This window comes from Xenopus tropicalis, chromosome 4 (genome assembly GCF_000004195.4).
Source record: "Xenopus tropicalis strain Nigerian chromosome 4, UCB_Xtro_10.0, whole genome shotgun sequence".
Lineage (NCBI taxonomy): Eukaryota > Metazoa > Chordata > Amphibia > Anura > Pipidae > Xenopus > Xenopus tropicalis.
Window position 1 is genome coordinate 90370692 of NC_030680.2, and position 18307 is coordinate 90388998.

General features: G+C 39.6%; 1 protein-coding gene across 2 annotated transcripts; it reads left to right on the forward strand.

Moving 5' to 3' along the window:
* Positions 1-971: 971 nt before the first annotated feature.
* Positions 972-18307, forward strand: prdx1 (peroxiredoxin 1). 2 transcript variants are annotated; one of them, XM_031900051.1, is made up of 6 exons: positions 972-1215; positions 11167-11292; positions 12568-12721; positions 12829-12951; positions 14460-14590; positions 17949-18307. In XM_031900051.1, the coding sequence occupies exons 2-6, from the start codon at positions 11187-11189 to the stop codon at positions 18032-18034; spliced, it is 600 nt and encodes a 199-aa protein (XP_031755911.1). In that variant the 5' UTR covers positions 972-1215; positions 11167-11186; the 3' UTR covers positions 18035-18307. The 2 variants fall into 2 exon arrangements, with proteins under 2 accessions (XP_031755911.1, NP_001011135.1); NM_001011135.1 differs by having other exon boundaries at positions 1082-1104.

The following is an 18307-nucleotide window of genomic DNA, read 5'->3' on the forward strand; positions in this document are numbered from 1 at the left end:
GGGTACGGCCAGAACTAGAGGTAAGCAGAAGAGGCACATGCGTAGGGAGCAATGGTGGGGGGCGCTAGATACATGCGTAGGGAGCAATGGCGGGGGGCGCTAGATACATACAAATATTAGGCTGATGCCCTACAAAAGATCTCTGCTATCGTGGGTGACGAACTGCTCCAAAATGCCTTTCCACCAGCAACAATAGGTTGGCGGTAGAAAGCCCTTCACATTGCTTTGATTTTCTGAAGGTTTTCTTGCAGGTGGAAAGCCATTTTGGAGCGGTTAGTTGGCCGTGAAAGCAGAGATCTATTGTGGGCAACTGAATCGCTCCATGAGTCCTTAGCCTAAAGCAGTGGGTTCCAGTTCTGCTTCCTTTATAGTTACGCAACTGGTGCCAGGCGAGCTTGGCCCAGCTCTGGTGGTTTAAAGTTGTAGTTTGGTGCTGCTTTTCTGCATAATGGCCTGGGCTGATCTCCCAGGGTAGAAAATTGCACCCCTTCCCTGTTGGGGATGCTGGACAAAAACACTTTTTTACTTTGAGACTTAGCAGCTGCACCACTTCCCCCGCCATTCCTGGGCAGGCAGTGCACCACTGGAACCCCTGCTGTGCTTGGGCCCACTGTACCTGGCACAGCCTGCACAATTATTGGTATGATGCTTCCGTGTTTCTGATGGTGGCCCTAGAAGTAGCTAACAAGAAAGAGGCTTGAGGCATGTAGTGTTACATTTCAGCACAGAAAACAAGGAAACTTACTTTCAGACAGAAGCAACTGCAACTATTCTTCTTCACAAAAACACCAAAGTCTGCCCCAACCCGTTATACCTTTTTTTATTCACACCCTTTATATAGTTGCCTAAAGGTTCATTTGCTTCTAATTAGTGCGACGAGTAAAATAGACATGAGAATCTCCCCGGAGAAGGTGTGAAAGCCGCAAGTAACGAGGGGAGGGGATGAGGGGAAGGCAGAAGATGACAGGAGATGCTTCAGTAAGGAGAGGGGAGGGGAGGAGTGGAGCGGGCGGTGCTCGCCATATTTGCTGAATATAAAGCACTTACAAGGCTGTGCCGGTCTCCTCCTGCATTGCCTGATCTGCTTGGAACAGCCACAGCCATGTAAGTTACACATTCTGCCCGCGACATCTCCCTCCTAATCTTTAGCAGGGCCTCTCCATCGCTTCCGGCTGCTATTATTGTTGTGATGGGGGTGACGGGAGTTAAAGTTCTGTAAGTTGAAATCTGAAATATCAGCGCCTATCTGCTTCCTATTGTTCTCCCTATTGTGTTCCTACATTATCTTCTGCCATACTATAAAGCTCACAATGTAGCCCTGGAAACCCTGGTCACTAGTAGTAATGGGAGCACGACTCCTAGCATTGCGCATGCTGTAGTGAGTTGTAGTTCAGTAACAGATGGGGCATTCTTGCGTAATAACCCGGTGGGGGCTTTTGGTGGGATTATACTGAAAAGCCTTGAACTTGGGTTGAGCGCGGTTTGGGGCCCGGTTTAGAATGAATGACACCATCACTAGTTCTTCTGCACCTGCATCATTCTTGTGATTTCTTCTTGGGGGTTATATCCCATAGTTCCGTGCCGCCTCTGACAGAGCTCCCATTGTTACACAGAGCACTCCCTGCCGCCAGCTTCCTCTGCGTATGCGTGACAACTTCTAACCTCTGCAATGTCTGGCTTCCCTAGCTTTCTCTCTGTCCGGGCTTCCCTGCAGCCTAGTGATTTGCTTCTTTCTAAAAGGAAAAGTGACGAGTGCTGCAGAACATGTGAGGCTGGAGGGTGTGGGATATCCCTGCCTCAGCGGGATGACTAGTTATTCAGGGTTCTGCCCGACGTGAAACCTTTCCACCACCCATAACAGCTCAGGAACACTAGTAGAGGCACGTACTGTATGAGGGTTCCCGCCTAGCTACTTTTTTTTTTACCAGGCCAACAAAAATGATGCTTTGTCAGTGCTTTCAATAGTAGCTAGGGTGGCAGTGGTAGGAAGGTTAGTGTTCTTTAGCAGAAAAAGGGGTTAAAGGAACAGTAACACCAAAAAATGAAAGTGTTTTAAAGTAGTTGAAATATAACATACTGTTGCCCTGCACTGGTAAAACTGGGGTGTTTGCTTCAGGAACACTACTATAGTTTATATAAATAAGCTGCTGTGTAGCCATGGGGGCAGCCATTCAAGCTGGAAAAAAGGAGAAAAGGCACAGGTTACATAGCAAATAACAGATAAGACACCATTGTATTCTACTGGGTTTATCTATTATCTGCTATATAACATGTGCCTTTTCTTCTTTTGAATGGCTGCCCCCATGGCTACACACCAGGGTTTATATAAACTATAGTAATGTTTCTGAAGCAAACATACAATTTTTACCAGTGCAGGGCAGCAATACATTATAGTTTAATTTCTTTAAAATATATACATTTTTTACTGTTCCTTTTAAGATCTGCTTTTAACATTTCCATGCGTTGTTCTATGGCTGAAAGTGGAAGATGGTGGCCTGTATCTACAATGGTTTAAAAGGATTTGTCAAACTCACCACGTGTAAACAGGTATCCAGGCTTGGTTGTGCATACCCTTTAAGAGTGAGTTTAATATAGCATCTCTGGGTGGGGTGGGGGTATAATTTTCCTGGCGTGAGTAAAAAGAAATGATTTTTGGTTATGTTTCGCTGACTTGTCACTTCCCCTTTCCATATGAGTCTGGGGATGTTGAGGAAGAAATCTTGCGAAATGAATAAGAGCCATTGGCAATGTAGACTTCAGATTTGAAAAGAGAGAATTTCTTTTTAGGAATACATAGGATATAGAGCTATTTTGATACCTGCACTAGTCACTACGTTTGTGCATGTGGCACAGCCAACATGTTTGTCACACAGCAGCCACAATTCATAGCAGATATAATTGCCTTATTGCCCATAACATGAAATGCTGCACAGGACAGTGAAAAAAAGAAACATGCAGAATGTTCCTCTGAATGAACTGCCAAAATGCTTTATTTACTCCTCTAGAGCCTCGGGCATATCATACAATCAAGTGTATTTAAAATGCCACTTGTAAGGTCAATATGTGTGCCAGGTATCGAGACAGGTGATCTGGTAGAAGCTTCTCAAGGAACTGACACAACAGGTCATTTGCAAGCAGGTTTAACCCTGCGTGTTTATTAGCCCCTTCATCAGACATGATCTGATCATGATCAGACATTTTACAGGTTGTGTGTAATCAGAAACGGTGCTGTAGTTAACCATCAGCCCATATTCACCATCCAATGAACTTGAACCTGAACGTCGGCGGCTTTAGTTAGCTGCAGCACATTACTTTCTTGGCACTTTCTTTGTACAATTTCTTTCTACATTTCCCTGGTAAGTTAAAAAGGCAGGTTCTTAATCACGTACTGTATATGTTTTCTGTGCAAGACAGCTGGAGCAGCTGCTGATTCTGGCATCCTCACAAGTGTACCTTGAAATCAAACCATGGACTTCTGAATATGAATACATGTGTTCCATCTCTTGCTGTCAGACCCATGCTGCAGCCAACCCTCATATTGGGCTGATGCGGTGTGCTGAATTGCTCAGACCAAAAGCTTGATTCAGGTTATATGTACAAGTTGTTCTAACTGCACTTGCACAAAAAGTGATGCCTTATTTTTGTAAACTACACACACTCTTACATAAAATAGCTGGTGCTTTACAGATAAGTCCTTTTCCTGAGAATAATGTGACCAATTTCTTCCTGTTATTAAAAAAACCTTCCATGCTCTATGACATGTTTGTAAATGTTTGTTCATGGTATCTATGAAACAGAATATGAATCACAAGAGATCAACTGCAAGATATTGACCCTCAGTCAGGAAAAGGCCGAGATGCTGTGTAGAATTCTGTTGAATCTACAGATTTTCAGCAGAGCATACCTTTATGTGATAATATAAAAAGCTGCCCAGGGCTGCACAAGGCGGTGTAATAATGGTACCCAAAGTAAGCAATGTTGGAGATTGCATTGATGGCACTCATTTGGCTAAAATCAGCTGATGGGGTTTGATCTGCCTGTCTGCTGTGTGTGGGTAACTATTGGCCTCTGCTGTTACCTGTATACATTTAAATGAGACATATCATATAAAAATTATGAATGTACCAGTGAATTATACTCCTCTAGCTATAGAAGGATTGTGCTTAAAAAAGTTGTGTTTCAGACTGATTGTCTGACTGATTGACTGTAGTTCTATTATGGTTCTAGTCTTTATATTTCATTAGTAAAGCTTTCATTTTATTACTGTTACACAGTGCTCCAGAAGATTTATAGTGTGCAAAAGTGAAATGATTAGTAGTGCCACATTGGAATCTGCATTAAGTAATTGCCTGTCCAAGGACCCCCACAACCTTAATAGCCCCTTTGAAACAGAGCACAATAAGATTTCAGCTGGGGCACTAGTTTCTAAAGTAAAGGTGCTCTAATATCCTGTGTTCTATGCATAGCATTGTATTCTGTTTATACTGGCTTTGTTTCTTGAGTAGAGTGTTTATTTCTGACGAGTACCAAGGTGATTTAAACTACTCAGGGAGGAGTGGTTGTTATTCTATCTAGAATGTACCTGAACAGCAGGAGATACATCCTTAGTACTACTCTGTGGGGATGCTCCACTTTCGCCACCTTGTAACACAAAGGGGGAGTAACCGCTATCATAAAGATCCTCTAAACCAGGGCTGTCCAACTGGCAGCACGCGGGCCTGTATTGTTTTTACATGTAATCCCCTGTACTGTTCACATTTTTTAGTGCCTGTTTTGTTCACACCTCAGGCTCAGATGGCACACACAGGCAGGGTAGGGCAGGCAGAGTATGGCACACACAGGTAGCATTGGGCAGGCGTACCATACTCTGCCTGCCCTACCCTGTCTATGTGCGCCGTACCCTGCCTGTGTAAGCCATACTCTGCCTGCCCTATACTGTCTGTGTGTGCCAAACTGCTTGCTCTATACTGCCTGTGTGTGCCTTACTCTGCCTGCCCTATACTGCCTGTGTGTGCCTTACTCTGCCTGCCCTATACTGCCTGTGTGTGCCAAACTCTACCTGCCCTATACTGCCTGTGTGTGCTATACTTTGCCTGCCTAATGCTGCCTGTGGGAGATGAACCTGGCAGGGGTTTGTTCTGGGAGTTTGTTAGCAGTTGGAAATAGTCCTTGTATGGTCCTTAAGGTGTGTAATTATGTGCTGTGGGTTGCTGTGCTATCCACAGGGGAGGAGGCATATGGAATTAAGCATATGTCTTAATGACATAATATAATTCTTTCACATAAGAATGAAGGGTGAAATCCCTACAGTGAGCACCAATCATTTGGGTTTTTGCTGCACTACCACCATTAATGTGTAATGGGTATTGTCTTAAATGCTCTTGTGATAACATGGGTGTGGTTTGAAGTGGGTGCATTTTAAAAAAGGGGAGTGGTCAAAACTGGGTTCCATTATCAGCCCTCCACCATGTAGGCCAGAAAAATTCCGTCCCTTGGTACTACAGAAGTTGGACAGCACTGCTCTAATCTAATGCACACTTGTATCTGTTTCACAAATAGTGTATAATTTTTGTTTTAGTCCCATGGACAGATTTAGTCACCTGTGACAGGCGACTAATCATTTGATTATGCATCGGTTCGGTTGCACAAAGTTGATGGTGGAAAGGCATTTTGGAGAGATTAGTTGCCTGCGTAGCAGAAATCTCTGCATGGGACATAAGCCTAAAACATTGATGATACAATTTTTTTTCTATTGCAGGTGACTAAATCTCTCCAGAGTACATCAGCCTTACACTTGTAACGTTAGGTGAATAGGCAAATTTCTCAACCCAAAACTTTTCAGCTGCAGCTATCTCAGTTACTGACAGATTCTACCTTGCAGTCTACTGATAAACGGCATGGTTGGGTTGTTTTCAATAGGAAAAAAAATGGACTGAGAGAGATATTTATATTGTAATTCATAAGGCTGATGGCACACTATTGGTTTCTCCGCCAGACAGAGGATAGCTATGAAGGAAATAAATTTATAATTGACTGCATTGTGAAATAGCATTGTGGGAGAGGCAGGCGCCTCAGGAATTACAACCTAGAAATTCCTCCACAATCTCTTTTGCAGTTGCACAAAGTACAGGTTTTATTAGCCTAATAACACACCTAAGTAATAAGTTAGCAATCAGTAAAGTAAAAATTGCAGTGTTCTTTTAATTCTGGTCTATTTTGACCTGCTTTGTACATCCTTTGTTGTTTGAACTTAAGTAATGACACTTTGCAAAGATGAAAGGCCATTTTAGTGCAAAATGTACACTAAATAAATAAAGGAAATAATTATCTGAGGCTTTTAAAAGCTTGCTTAAATCTGCATAGGAACAATTAAAAAAAAAAAAAAAAAAAGCCTGCTTGTAAAGAGCCCTAAATATGTCAGTCTATGTGGCATTCATCTTTTCTGTTTCCAAATAATTTTGTTCGGTAAGGTACATGCTGAAATGTTTAGAATACTGTGGCCCTTGAATTAGTTTCAAGTTTCAGTTTCAAGTTTTATTGTCATATACAAATAACAATTAAGGAACAGTACTTTGCTTGTTTCTTTATTGAACTGTAGTACAGGTATGGGATCCCTTATCCGGAAACCCGTTATCCAGAAAGCTCCGAATTACGGAAAGCCTGTCTCCCATAGACTCCATTTTAATCAAATAATTCAGAAAACTGATTTCCTTTTTCTCTGTAGAAATAAAACAGTACCTTGTACTTGATCACAACTAAGATATAAATAATCCTTATTGAATGCAAAACAATCCTATTGGGTTTAATTTTTTATTGATTTTTTTAGTAGACTTAAGGTATGGAGATCCAAATTACAGAAAGACCCCTTATCCGGAATACCCTTGGTCCCGAGCATTCTGGATAACGGGTCCTATACCTGTACATGGCCAGGGAAGTAAGAACCATTACAACATTTTTTAAAACAATGGGTGAACTTTGCCCTGCTCCGCACTGTACAGAAATTGTCAGTGCGGCACAGAGAATGCTGGGGCACCAGAAGACTCTGGTGGCATTAAGTAGAAAAGTACCCAGGCCAGTGAAAGTTGGAAAGAAGAGAAGGACCTGTGCAGGGTATGTGATTAGAATCACTGGGTGGTGCCTAACAACTGTCACCCAGTCATTCTACCTTTCCTTGGAAACGAATGGTATAGTCAGGGTGGACAATGACTGGTTGATAAAAGCCCAGCTTACTGGCCGTGCATGGTGTCCGCCAACTTTCAAGATATCCATTGGCCAGGTTAGATTTTCCAATTGGAACAGGGACCTAATGGCTCATAAATGCAGCCCTCTCCCGATGGCTCTTCATTAGGTGTGCCCAGACTTTGTCACCCTGTGATCTACTCTTGCCACCTGGCCTCCATCATGAAGTCTGCCACAGTTAATATAGTGTGACATCTATCATTTGGTGCAATAAGCAAGAAAAAGTATCAATCGATGTTTAACAAATACACATAGCAATATATAAATGCAGTGCCAAATTCACATATAATGCCCACATAACATTATTCAAGTGCCAACTTCAAGTTTAATGTGAAAGGATTTTAAGAGTTTTTACTTCCCTTCTTCATGGCCCACTTTGTAGTCTGGACACAGAAATATATATTAAGTGGGAACAAATATATACAATGGGGAAAATCTTCTGTACTGGGATGAAACTACAAAGACTGATGGCTTGAGCAGCTGCATTTAAGAAGAAGTAGCAGGATGTCATCCCACTGCATTCCACCTCAAGGTCTACCAGATCACTTTAAAGTGATTTACTGGTAGACTTAGATCTACCTTTTGGGTAGAGCTGGGCGGTATGACCAAAAATTTATATCACGGTATTTTTCAAAATGAAATCGGTGTCACGGTATTTGACGGAATTTTTTTTTCCATGCATGATTAGGTGTTAACCCCATTTCCTAATAAATTAGAGAATAATTACTGCAGTATTGAAAATCAGAGTCAGGCAAGCGAAGGATCGGCAACAGAAAGTCGTAAGGTAAATCGGGCAGGCTTAGTTTCCCAGGTAAGGCCGCAGACAACATAGCACAGGAGGAGGCGTTTGATAGCTTTAAATACCCCCCACGCATGCACAGAACTGGCGCCGTCACGCACGGGTGAGTACCCCGACACCCCGGTATTGTGGTATATGAAAAATGAATATAGTTTTAAATAAAAACACCGGTATTCGGTATTAAACGGTATATCGCCCAGCCCTACTTTTGGGCACCCCTGGTCTACATTTACCTTCTTTATGATCCGATCATTGGCCTCACTAGCTCAAGGTGGGCATATCAGGGAAAGATCCACTAGTTTGGCGCCTTCGCAAATCGATCAGATCTCCATGTGTATGGCTATCATGGAATCATTGAGTGAAAGATTATTGCTAAATAAAAGAAACAACATTAAAGGAACAGTAACACCAAAAGATTCAAGTGTATAAAAGAAATTCCAATATAATGTACTGCTGCCCTGCACTGGTGCAACTGGTGTGTTTGCCTTAGAAACACTACTATGGTTTATATAAAGAATGCAGCTGTGTAGCCATGGGGGCAGCCATTCAAAGGAGAAAAGGCACAGGCACTTAGCAGATAACAGATAAAACACTATTGTATTCTACAGAGCTTATTAGTTATCTGCTATGTAACCTGTGCCTTTTCTCCTTTTTTCCAGCTTGAATGGCTGCCCCCGGGGCTACACAGCAGCTTATTATATATAAACTATAGGAGTTACTGTAGCAAACACACAACTTTTACCAGTGCAGGGCACTAGTATATTATATTTTGTTTACTTTAAAACTCTTTCATTTTTTGGTGTTACTGTTCCTTTAACTCTCCTGTCAGGACAATGCAGCTACATGCCAAACATTCTGTCTTTGAAAGCCAAGTATTAATGAAAAATGCAATGGTGAGCATTCTATTATTGTTTTCTCAAAGTATGGTTTGTACATTTATGGCCATCACAACTGCCCTTTGGAATAACAAAGCGCTTGCTGATTCCTTTGCAGTATATGGAATGAACTCTAACCTAAAGTTCAAGTTAATTAATGACTTAAAGTCATTTGAAATTTGCATGTAAGTATGTGCATTGCCTGCACATTTTGTGCTGACGCTTTGAAGCCTCTTAGCACATCCCACACTGCAAAAGCCAAAGCTAGCCTTCTGCACACTATATCATCATAATTACAATTATACCTTGTCTTCTGACTCTGAAGTGCCAACTTGTATAGAACGTTCTAGTAATTCCTGTTAGCACACCTTCTCTGTGGACACACCCAAAGAATGATTTTATCTGAATATCAGGCTGCCCTTTCCTAGTAATTTCATGAACTGCAGTTTAGACTTTTCATGTCACAAATTCTGTAATGCCTGAATTGACATTGTGTTACCGCAGCAATGTAAAATTGATTTCAGTTGTTAGTCTGGTGGTAAAATGTACAACCCTATACACATGCTAATTAGTTATTGGAAGTAGATGATGATAATAATAATAATACTACTAATATACACTGTTTTAAAAGTGTCACCTTATGTTCAAGCATGTTCAGTACAAATATCAGGCATTGAAATAGCTGTTTGTCTGATTTCATATGGATAATAAGCTGTTCCCTTTTCTTATAGTCTGATATCCTGAGCTTTGTACTCTTAAAGGAAAAGTAACACTAAAATTTTAAAGTAAAAAAATCTATTCTATCCTGCTCCAATAATTGCCCTATCCTTCCCAGCGTTAATTATTCTAAATTCTTTATTAGAAAATACCTTGTAAAACTTTGCATCTGGTCATTTCAAATACGGCGATACGGCAATCCGGAAGATGCATAATCCACTATGCAACGATCGACATCTCCTCCTAGCCTTCCTTTTGTACAGGCAAACAAATGATTTTGGACTTCTGGAGTCGGCTAGGAGGAGATGTCGATCGTCGGTTGCAACGTTTTACAGGGTATTTTCTAATAAAGAATTCAGAATAATAAACGCTGGGAAGGATAGGGTAATTATTGGACCAGGGTAGAATAGATTTTTTACTTTTAGTGTTACTTTTCCTTTAAGGCTCTCTTTAGGTTTTGTGCAGTTGTGGAAATGATTAGGCAGGGGAGCCTTCATAAACTCACAGCAGATTATATATACTTACGGATGTAAGCCTTCAAACATTTACCAACAAGCCTCATTGTGTGTAACTATGCTGCTGAGTTATGTGGCTATTCAATTCTGAATGTTTGCTGGTTAATCTGTAAATTCAAAACTGTTCCTATTGCATTTTTAGTACAGGTATGGGACCTGTTATCCAGAATGCTCGGGAACTGGGGTTTTCCGGATAAGGGATGTTTCCGTAATTTGGATCTCCATAACCTAAGTCTGTTGAAAATCATTTAAACATTAATTAAACCCAATAGGCTTGTTTTGGCTCCAGTAAGGATTATTTATATCATAGTTGGGATCAAGTACAAGGTACTGTTTTATTACAGAGAAAAGGGAAATCATTTTTAAAAATTAGAATTATTTGCTTATTATGGAGTCTATGGGAGATGGCCTTTCTGTAATTTGGAACTTTCTGGATAATGTGTTTCCGGATAAGAGATCCCATGCCTGTATTTACATATATAACTTTTAAAAAAGTGAAGCAAATTGCACACAAAAAGTCAAATTAATCTTATTTACAAAGCTTCAGCATCAAGTGGATTGAAGTGTGTATATTAGTAGTAACATCGCTTTTATCTTGTGCAACTTTACTAAGATGGTTTCTTCGGGTAAACCATAATATCCAAGGCTACTGTCATCTTATGTTCTACAGTTAGTTGGTACAGTTATTAGTATATATATATATATATATATATATATATATAATGTGTATAGATATATATATATATATATATATATATATATATATATATATATGTATAGATAGGTTGGTCTATCCGTATATATGTGCACTGTGGTTAATTAGGAGGGGATGAAATTGATGGTTTTATTTCATCCCAACTTAACTATGTAACATCAAACTTTAGTGCTCCAAAAGTTGAATTTGTTGCATACTATGACTGTACAAATATCAGTTTTGTAAAAACTCTTGAATATTTGTAGGAGAAAACATTTCTACCTATTTCATTTTTTGTTTTGTTTTTTTTTGTCTCCCCCCACGCAGCCTTTTTCTAGACCTCTACAATGTCTTCCGGAAATGCAAAAATTGGACATCCTGCACCAGACTTCACAGCGAAGGCTGTGATGCCAGATGGACAATTCAAAGACCTTAAAGTTTCAGATTACAAAGGTTTGACATTTTAGCTAATCTGTTGGGGTGTGTGGGGTGTGTAAATATTTTTTTTTTTTTTTTTAACGTATCAAAAATGGTTGGGGCCTGCTGTGTGAACAAAAGTACTGTATTGTCATAGAAGGTTGTCAGATGTTGCTTAAATTGACATTTCTAGGCAATTCATTTGGTAAGATTCTATTTTAGTTAGTTGTGAACAGAACAGATTTTATTTGTGTTGTAGAGATTCTTTGAGCTTTAAAAATTATCACTACGGGTGTTTTTGGAACTTTGCTTTCCTGATTTGGTAATAAAAATGAGAACTAAAGATGAAGATGGCTAGAACTGTGAAATTTTATATACTTAACTGACTGCACTAGACAAAAGTTTCAGCATCTCTATAGTAGTAATGATCCTGTATAGGTCTTTACAGTTCCCACAGGAGCTCCTCGTCTTGGATTCTGTTAGAACTGTCCCGGACATTGCACATGCTCAGTGTGCTCTGGGCAGCTGTTGAGAAGCTAAGCTTAGGGTTTGTTGCAAGTTATCAAGCAAAATGATGTTTGTTTGTCATATAAACTGATGCTGAAGATCTGATTATAAAATGTTGATGCTAATTGCACTGGATTCAGAGCTGCCATGTTATGCAAATCTAAATTAATTACTAATCAGCCATATACTGTTACAGTTATATTCTATATGTACAGTATATTGTCTGTCGGTTCCTAAGCTCAGTATCTTACAGCGACACAGAGCATGTGCAGTGAATCATCAGAAAAGAAGATGGGGAGCTACTGGGGCATCTTTAGAAACAGATCTTCCCTGATAAAGGGCCTTGGCTGCCTTGGGCTAGTACAGAAGTGCAAAACATAATGTACAATATTTCTAGCCTATATCTTTAGTTGAGCTTTAGTTCCCCTAAAACAAGTGGATAATATTTGTTAGTACATTTGTGCTTGACTGGTTCTTTGACCAGCCACAGGAAGGATATGATGAGACCCAGTTGTGATCAATTGCAGCACATCCTGCACAACTGCCCCTTCATACCCTGCTCATCATTTCATCTATTGTATTCTTTGCTGCTCTAATATCAAATTTTCTATAAACACCCCTTTGGGTTAAGCTGATTAGTCTGCTTCCCTTTTGGCTAAGGCCTTATGTCTGTAAATGTTAGACAAGACTTATGTCCATTGCAGGTTACTAGCATTCTATGAAAAGTGGTATACTTTTCTTTGTTCAGAGCAGTGTTAATATATAATTTTTAATCCTGGTACATCTTTCTTTCTGCACCCACAGGAAAGTATGTTGTATTCTTCTTTTACCCTCTGGATTTCACATTTGTGTGCCCCACTGAGATTATAGCTTTTAGTGACCGGGTTGAGGAATTTAAGAAACTTAACTGTGAAGTGATTGGCGCATCAGGGGACTCTCATTTCTGTCACTTAGCCTGGTATGTTTTCATCCATTGTTTCATAAATGAGTCATCTGATCTCTCCTGTAGCATTTTCATAATGATGTTTTTTAACAAGCTTAACATAGCTAATGTGTCCTTCACAGGATTAGCCAACCCCGCAAGGAAGGTGGTTTGGGCAAAATGAACATACCACTTGTCTCAGATGTTCAGCACACTATCGCTAAGGACTATGGTGTTTTTGAAGAGAAAGAGGGAGTTTCATTTAGGTAACATTAACTGCTAGTATTCTGCTCTCTGTCACTCAGTTAAAATATATTTATGTAAGTTTGTATGGTCTCCCATTTGGTTTTTAACTTTTTTTATTTAAACTATTCTATCCAGTAAGACTGGACTGGACTGCTGTTTGACCTTGCTCCATAAGTAATGTAGTAGATAATGGCACATGGGGCTAATTTAGCCACTTTGGGCACTCTGTTTTTTTTAGTAGGCCAAACCCAAAACACTAAAGTGCCTTAAACCATCCTCCCTAAAAACTTGAATGGAAATTGACCAGAAAAAACATATATAAGTGCTATCCAGACAACAGAAGTCTGGATATGTATCAGGTCTATGGGCTACTAAAATATAATGTTTAAAGTGCCCCTGTGTGCCATTACCCTAATAGATATGTAAATCTTTTATAAGTTTAAACTCTCACAATCAACTAATTCATAATATGAAAATGCCACCAGAGGCCCACAGTGGGGTCTCAGGGGCATCTGGTAGAGACATATTTTGGCAAACACTTTATTAAAACAAAGGCAAGCGTAACCCTTTCTTGGCACACTCACTTCTGTTGGGCTGTATACTTAAACAGGAAATTTGGTCCCCCTTGCAATAGTGAAAGGTACTGGGAACTGGGATTTTAGCGCAGTGCCTCCACCTAGTGGAGGCAGAACAAACAGCAGGAAGTAGACTTGCCAAGAATTTGCAAGGTTAATATGCAAGGCCTATATATATAGGCAGTCTTTGCTGGTAGGTCTCTGAAAATAAGTAGCTGGGTATAATTAGCAGAACCTGGGAGACAGACTGCAATAGGTAGGTTTCAGTATAGGGAAAGCCTAGAAAAAAGGCCATAATGTACCAGGTGACATGTTCACAAACACAATAATTCCTTACACAAACCTCTATTGACAGCCCAACTGTTGGTAAGGAGAGCAAATGGCCATTTTTCTCACTTCTCACCATAACTGGCCTTAAGGCTGAGCCCCACAGTTTGGAATACACAGCCCTAAAAGCTAAGTTAAATGGAGTTTTATGTACAATTAAAGTATAGTAAAGAAGTTACTGAAAAAATCAATATACATACCACAGTAGGTGCATAAAACCTTTGTAACTAATAGAAGAGTGCTGGTAGTTGTAGTTCTGTTAACACTATAGTGCAAAAGATAATTAAAAAGATGTTTATCACAGAAAATCGGTTAGGCCATACACTAGCAGATATAAGCTGCTGATTTGAGTCCTTTAGACTGATTCAGCAGCTTATCTGCCCATGTCTGGGGCTCCCCGATTGGACAGGTTTGATTTCCTTGTCGGATCTGAGACCGGATCGGCTCATTGATGCCGTCCTTGTCCAATGGCGCCTATGTCCGTCATTGTAATTCGATCCAATTGGCCTGATATCAACCACCATAGGTGAGAATATCGGGAGAAGATCCAGTCAAGATTGTGGTGCAAATGCAATAGAAGAAACAAAATAACTGTAATACTTGTATTCTTTTTTTTTTTATGACAGAGGTCTCTTTATTATCGATGAAAAAGGCATACTGCGACAGATAACAATTAATGACTTACCTGTTGGGCGCTCTGTTGATGAGACTCTAAGACTAGTACAGGCTTTCCAGTTCACAGACAAGTATGGAGAAGGTAGGTTCTTTGTCTGCCAGTCTATAACTATGAATAAATAACCTTTATGCCTCCCTGCTCTAGGCAAGCATAAAATCACTGAGGGTGGTTATAATGATTTTCATATTATATTGTGCATATTTGTTAGACATGGAAATGGCCAAACTGTTTGTAGTAGTAGTAGTGAACTGTCCATAGGTGTCCCATATAGCTTTGCTGATTTTATAAAACTGCAGTTTCCATTGCAGTACATCATTTGACAATTGTACAACTGTACCACTGTCTGTTTCTAATTTTTCCAGATAAAGCTGAGTGGGGTACACTGCTCACTGAAACAAGTGAAAGCCCTGTGGTAAAACAGATTTTACAAGGCCTGCTTTGATATGCAATCTCTCAACAATGAGACAATTGTTCAGATTTAATATATATTTTTGAGCCAGAAATTCCATTCAGAATTGTCAATCTCTGTCCTCAAGGGCTTGTAATCTTCTCTATTTCTGTCAGTTTGCATGTATATATACTCTTTATAAACTCAAGCTCAACACCACACAGATATTATATAATGTCTACATTAAGCACCATTACCATAACATTATGGCAGGAATAATACTAAAGTGTAAGAGAAAACACTTTATATACTATACATCCAAGGCTGTTTTGCATTTTCTGTCTTGAATGGTGTTAGTTGCTCCTTTCGTAATAGCAGGATGGGATCACCAGATGAAATAAGCCAGAGAAACACTAGATGTGACATAAGCCTTAGCCTTTCAGTTCCAATTAACCTAGAGCTCCCAGCATCCAGCCCTGGGCCACAGATTTACTGTATAATTCTGGCATGTTACAGTTAGAGCGAAACAGGTTAATTTCCCACTAATAGCACAGTGCAAAACAAAATCTAAAAACACTTCAGATCCTTTTGTAATTTAGCAAGCAGTGGAGAATGTTTCATTGGAAAATGCTTTGTACTTCCCGCTAGCAAAATCAAGTTTCATCCTGTTTTGCTGCACACAACAGGGTTTACCTGGCAGCTCAATCATCTTGTGACTTTTTAGTGATCACATCCTAGGCCACTGCTACACAATAGCATATGTGCCACCACCTGCGCATTTTTTTCCCACCCCCATCTCTCCTTCTGATGGGTATATTTTATTAGCTAAAGGTACCCCTGATCAAATGTTAGACCTACAATCAAAAAGCATCTAAAATCTACAGCATTGGTAGTTTGAAGGGTGGGTTCCATTGGCAGATTGGTTTCTGTTTTGCCCTTACCTTGTGTAACGGCATTGGGTGTATGTTACACAGCACAACATTCTGTCACTGCCCCAGTGGACCATACAATCTAAATTCACACACGTGAACTATGGTCAGTTTCAGCAGGAGCCGGGACAAGCCACAGTGACAGGTAGTGTGGCATTGTGTGCAGTTGCACGGTAATTAATTGAGTTTATTTTTTTTGTTTTGTTTATAAATACTACATTTCCATCAGATTCTCACATACAGAAATAATTTTGAATAGCATACAGGATGCCCCAACCAACAGATATTTTGTGGTTACGTTATCTACGTGATGGCAAAATAGAATGTGAGAGTTTAACTGAGGAGGGGCTGTGGCCACACTAACTGCATCTACTGATGCCTAATCTGCCTGCTGAGAAGAGGAAACAGTAGATAAGATATTTAGTTTGTGAACAGACTTACTGTGATCCGATCACAGCATATATATCCGTAATGCATATTCAAGGTATCTTACATACCCAGACAGTCAGTATGGTCACCCTCGTTTTGTTGGCCTGCAAGCCTAATTCTTCAATGGCTCTTGAGGACTGAATATTAATGGACCTAATTGTGGCCTTGTGGCAAATTGGCTAATTCTGAATCCTATCTTGAGTACTTGGTATTTTAATTAAAGGAGAGCTAAAGCTTAAAAAAAAGTCCAAAAATGCTTTATTTTGTTATAGCGAACTTGTTCCATGCCTTTAAAGTTGTCTGTAACTGCTCTCAACAGTGTTACACTCAGTGCACTCAGGGCTGCTATTGTGACGCTATTGTTGAAAAGGATCAAAACATATGCAGAAAGTGAGGTTACTTCTCACAGTATCATATGTTCCAGAGTGGCTTATTTAATTTGGATGCAGAATGCATTGGTTTCTATGCTGCTGTGTAATCCAAATATGAATACATTGCTAATCAGAATTTTTCATTACTTTTTATAATATATATTGTCAGTTGGTCCTTTACGCTCAGAGCACCCAGAGCTTATGCTGTGAATCAGCAGGAAAGATGGGGAGCTACTGGGGGCATTTTTGGAGGCACAGACCTTTATGGCCAAATTGCTGTGGTAGCCTTGGGCTGGTACAGAGACATATAATCATAAAACATATGGTAACATGTCATTCTGTGTTGAGCTTTAGTCCTCCTTCGAATGTGCAATACTAATTGTCTTCCATGAATGCTGTCAATTACCAAATTTTATAATCTGCATCAGTTAATGAACAGATTTTTTTGCATAATTAAACAAAATGAAAATCTAAATATAGTTGGTATTGAAAGCAGTGTTTATTATCTTTTTATTTTCCTAAGTATGACTCTTAAAGCTATGTTGCAGTGCAGTCAGTTCTCCAGGTCCTAATAATCAGCTGGCTTGCAACATTGTTTGAAGAGTTAAGGTGGCTCTAAGGTCCTGGGCCTGCCTGTAATATCTTGCTGAAAACTGTCCAGATGCCAGTCGGGCAGGTTTAAGAATCCTTTTGGGACAAGATAACATCAGCTGGTTGCTGCAGTCCTTGCTCTGATGGCTTGTTTGACGGCCTTTGACAATGCTTTTAATAGCAATTACAATTAACCATATAGCCTAATTTAACCTATTTAAGGTAGCCATACACTCTGAACTTTAACGTATCCAGACCATGATCAGATGGTTACAATCTCTTTCATGTTTTAAAGTTAATGATTTTAGGAAGCTAGTTCTCCCAAACCCAGACAGGAAATAGACATCACCATAAACATTGGTAGTTCAGCTTATTGAGTATTCTTGATGATCCAAACAGATATTCTTCTATACCACAGTATCATCCCCATGTGATACAGTATCTATCAGGTAGGTTTAAATATCCTGTTAGTGAGTAAATAGTAAAACATTTTACAACTAGAGCTTAAGGAAAGGGAGGGCCAACATATATTTTACTTGTACATAAAAATAAATCCAGCACGTTTTTGTAAAGACCTGTAAATGGTAAACGGCATTCTCTGGATGAGTTGAAGCACACACTTGGTTTTAATGTATGTATAATTTATGTTATGTGTGTGTGACAATTCCAAAAAGTCCAAATCACACTGAAAGAATTTCTTGCAACATAAAATATATTCTCTTTATTTTCAGTCTGCCCTGCAGGATGGCAGCCAGGAAGTGACACCATCAAGCCAGATGTTAAAAAGAGCAAAGAGTACTTCAACAAGCAGAAATAAAGAGAGGAGATGCTGCCCACTGTAACTGGTCTTCTTTTTCATGTTTTACAAGTTTACTATTTTAGGGAACTGTTTCCCCCAAATGTTAATATTCACTGGACATCCTTGCATATATTGAGTGGTGAATGGGCATTTACTTCAGACTATCAGTTTGTAAGGCAGCTGTGGTTATTTACATCTAATGATAGGAGTAGCAAAGCATTTCTGTGTAGAAATAACCATCATGACTTTGATACTTTTGAAAAAACTATTAAAGTTATTGTTCAAATAGAA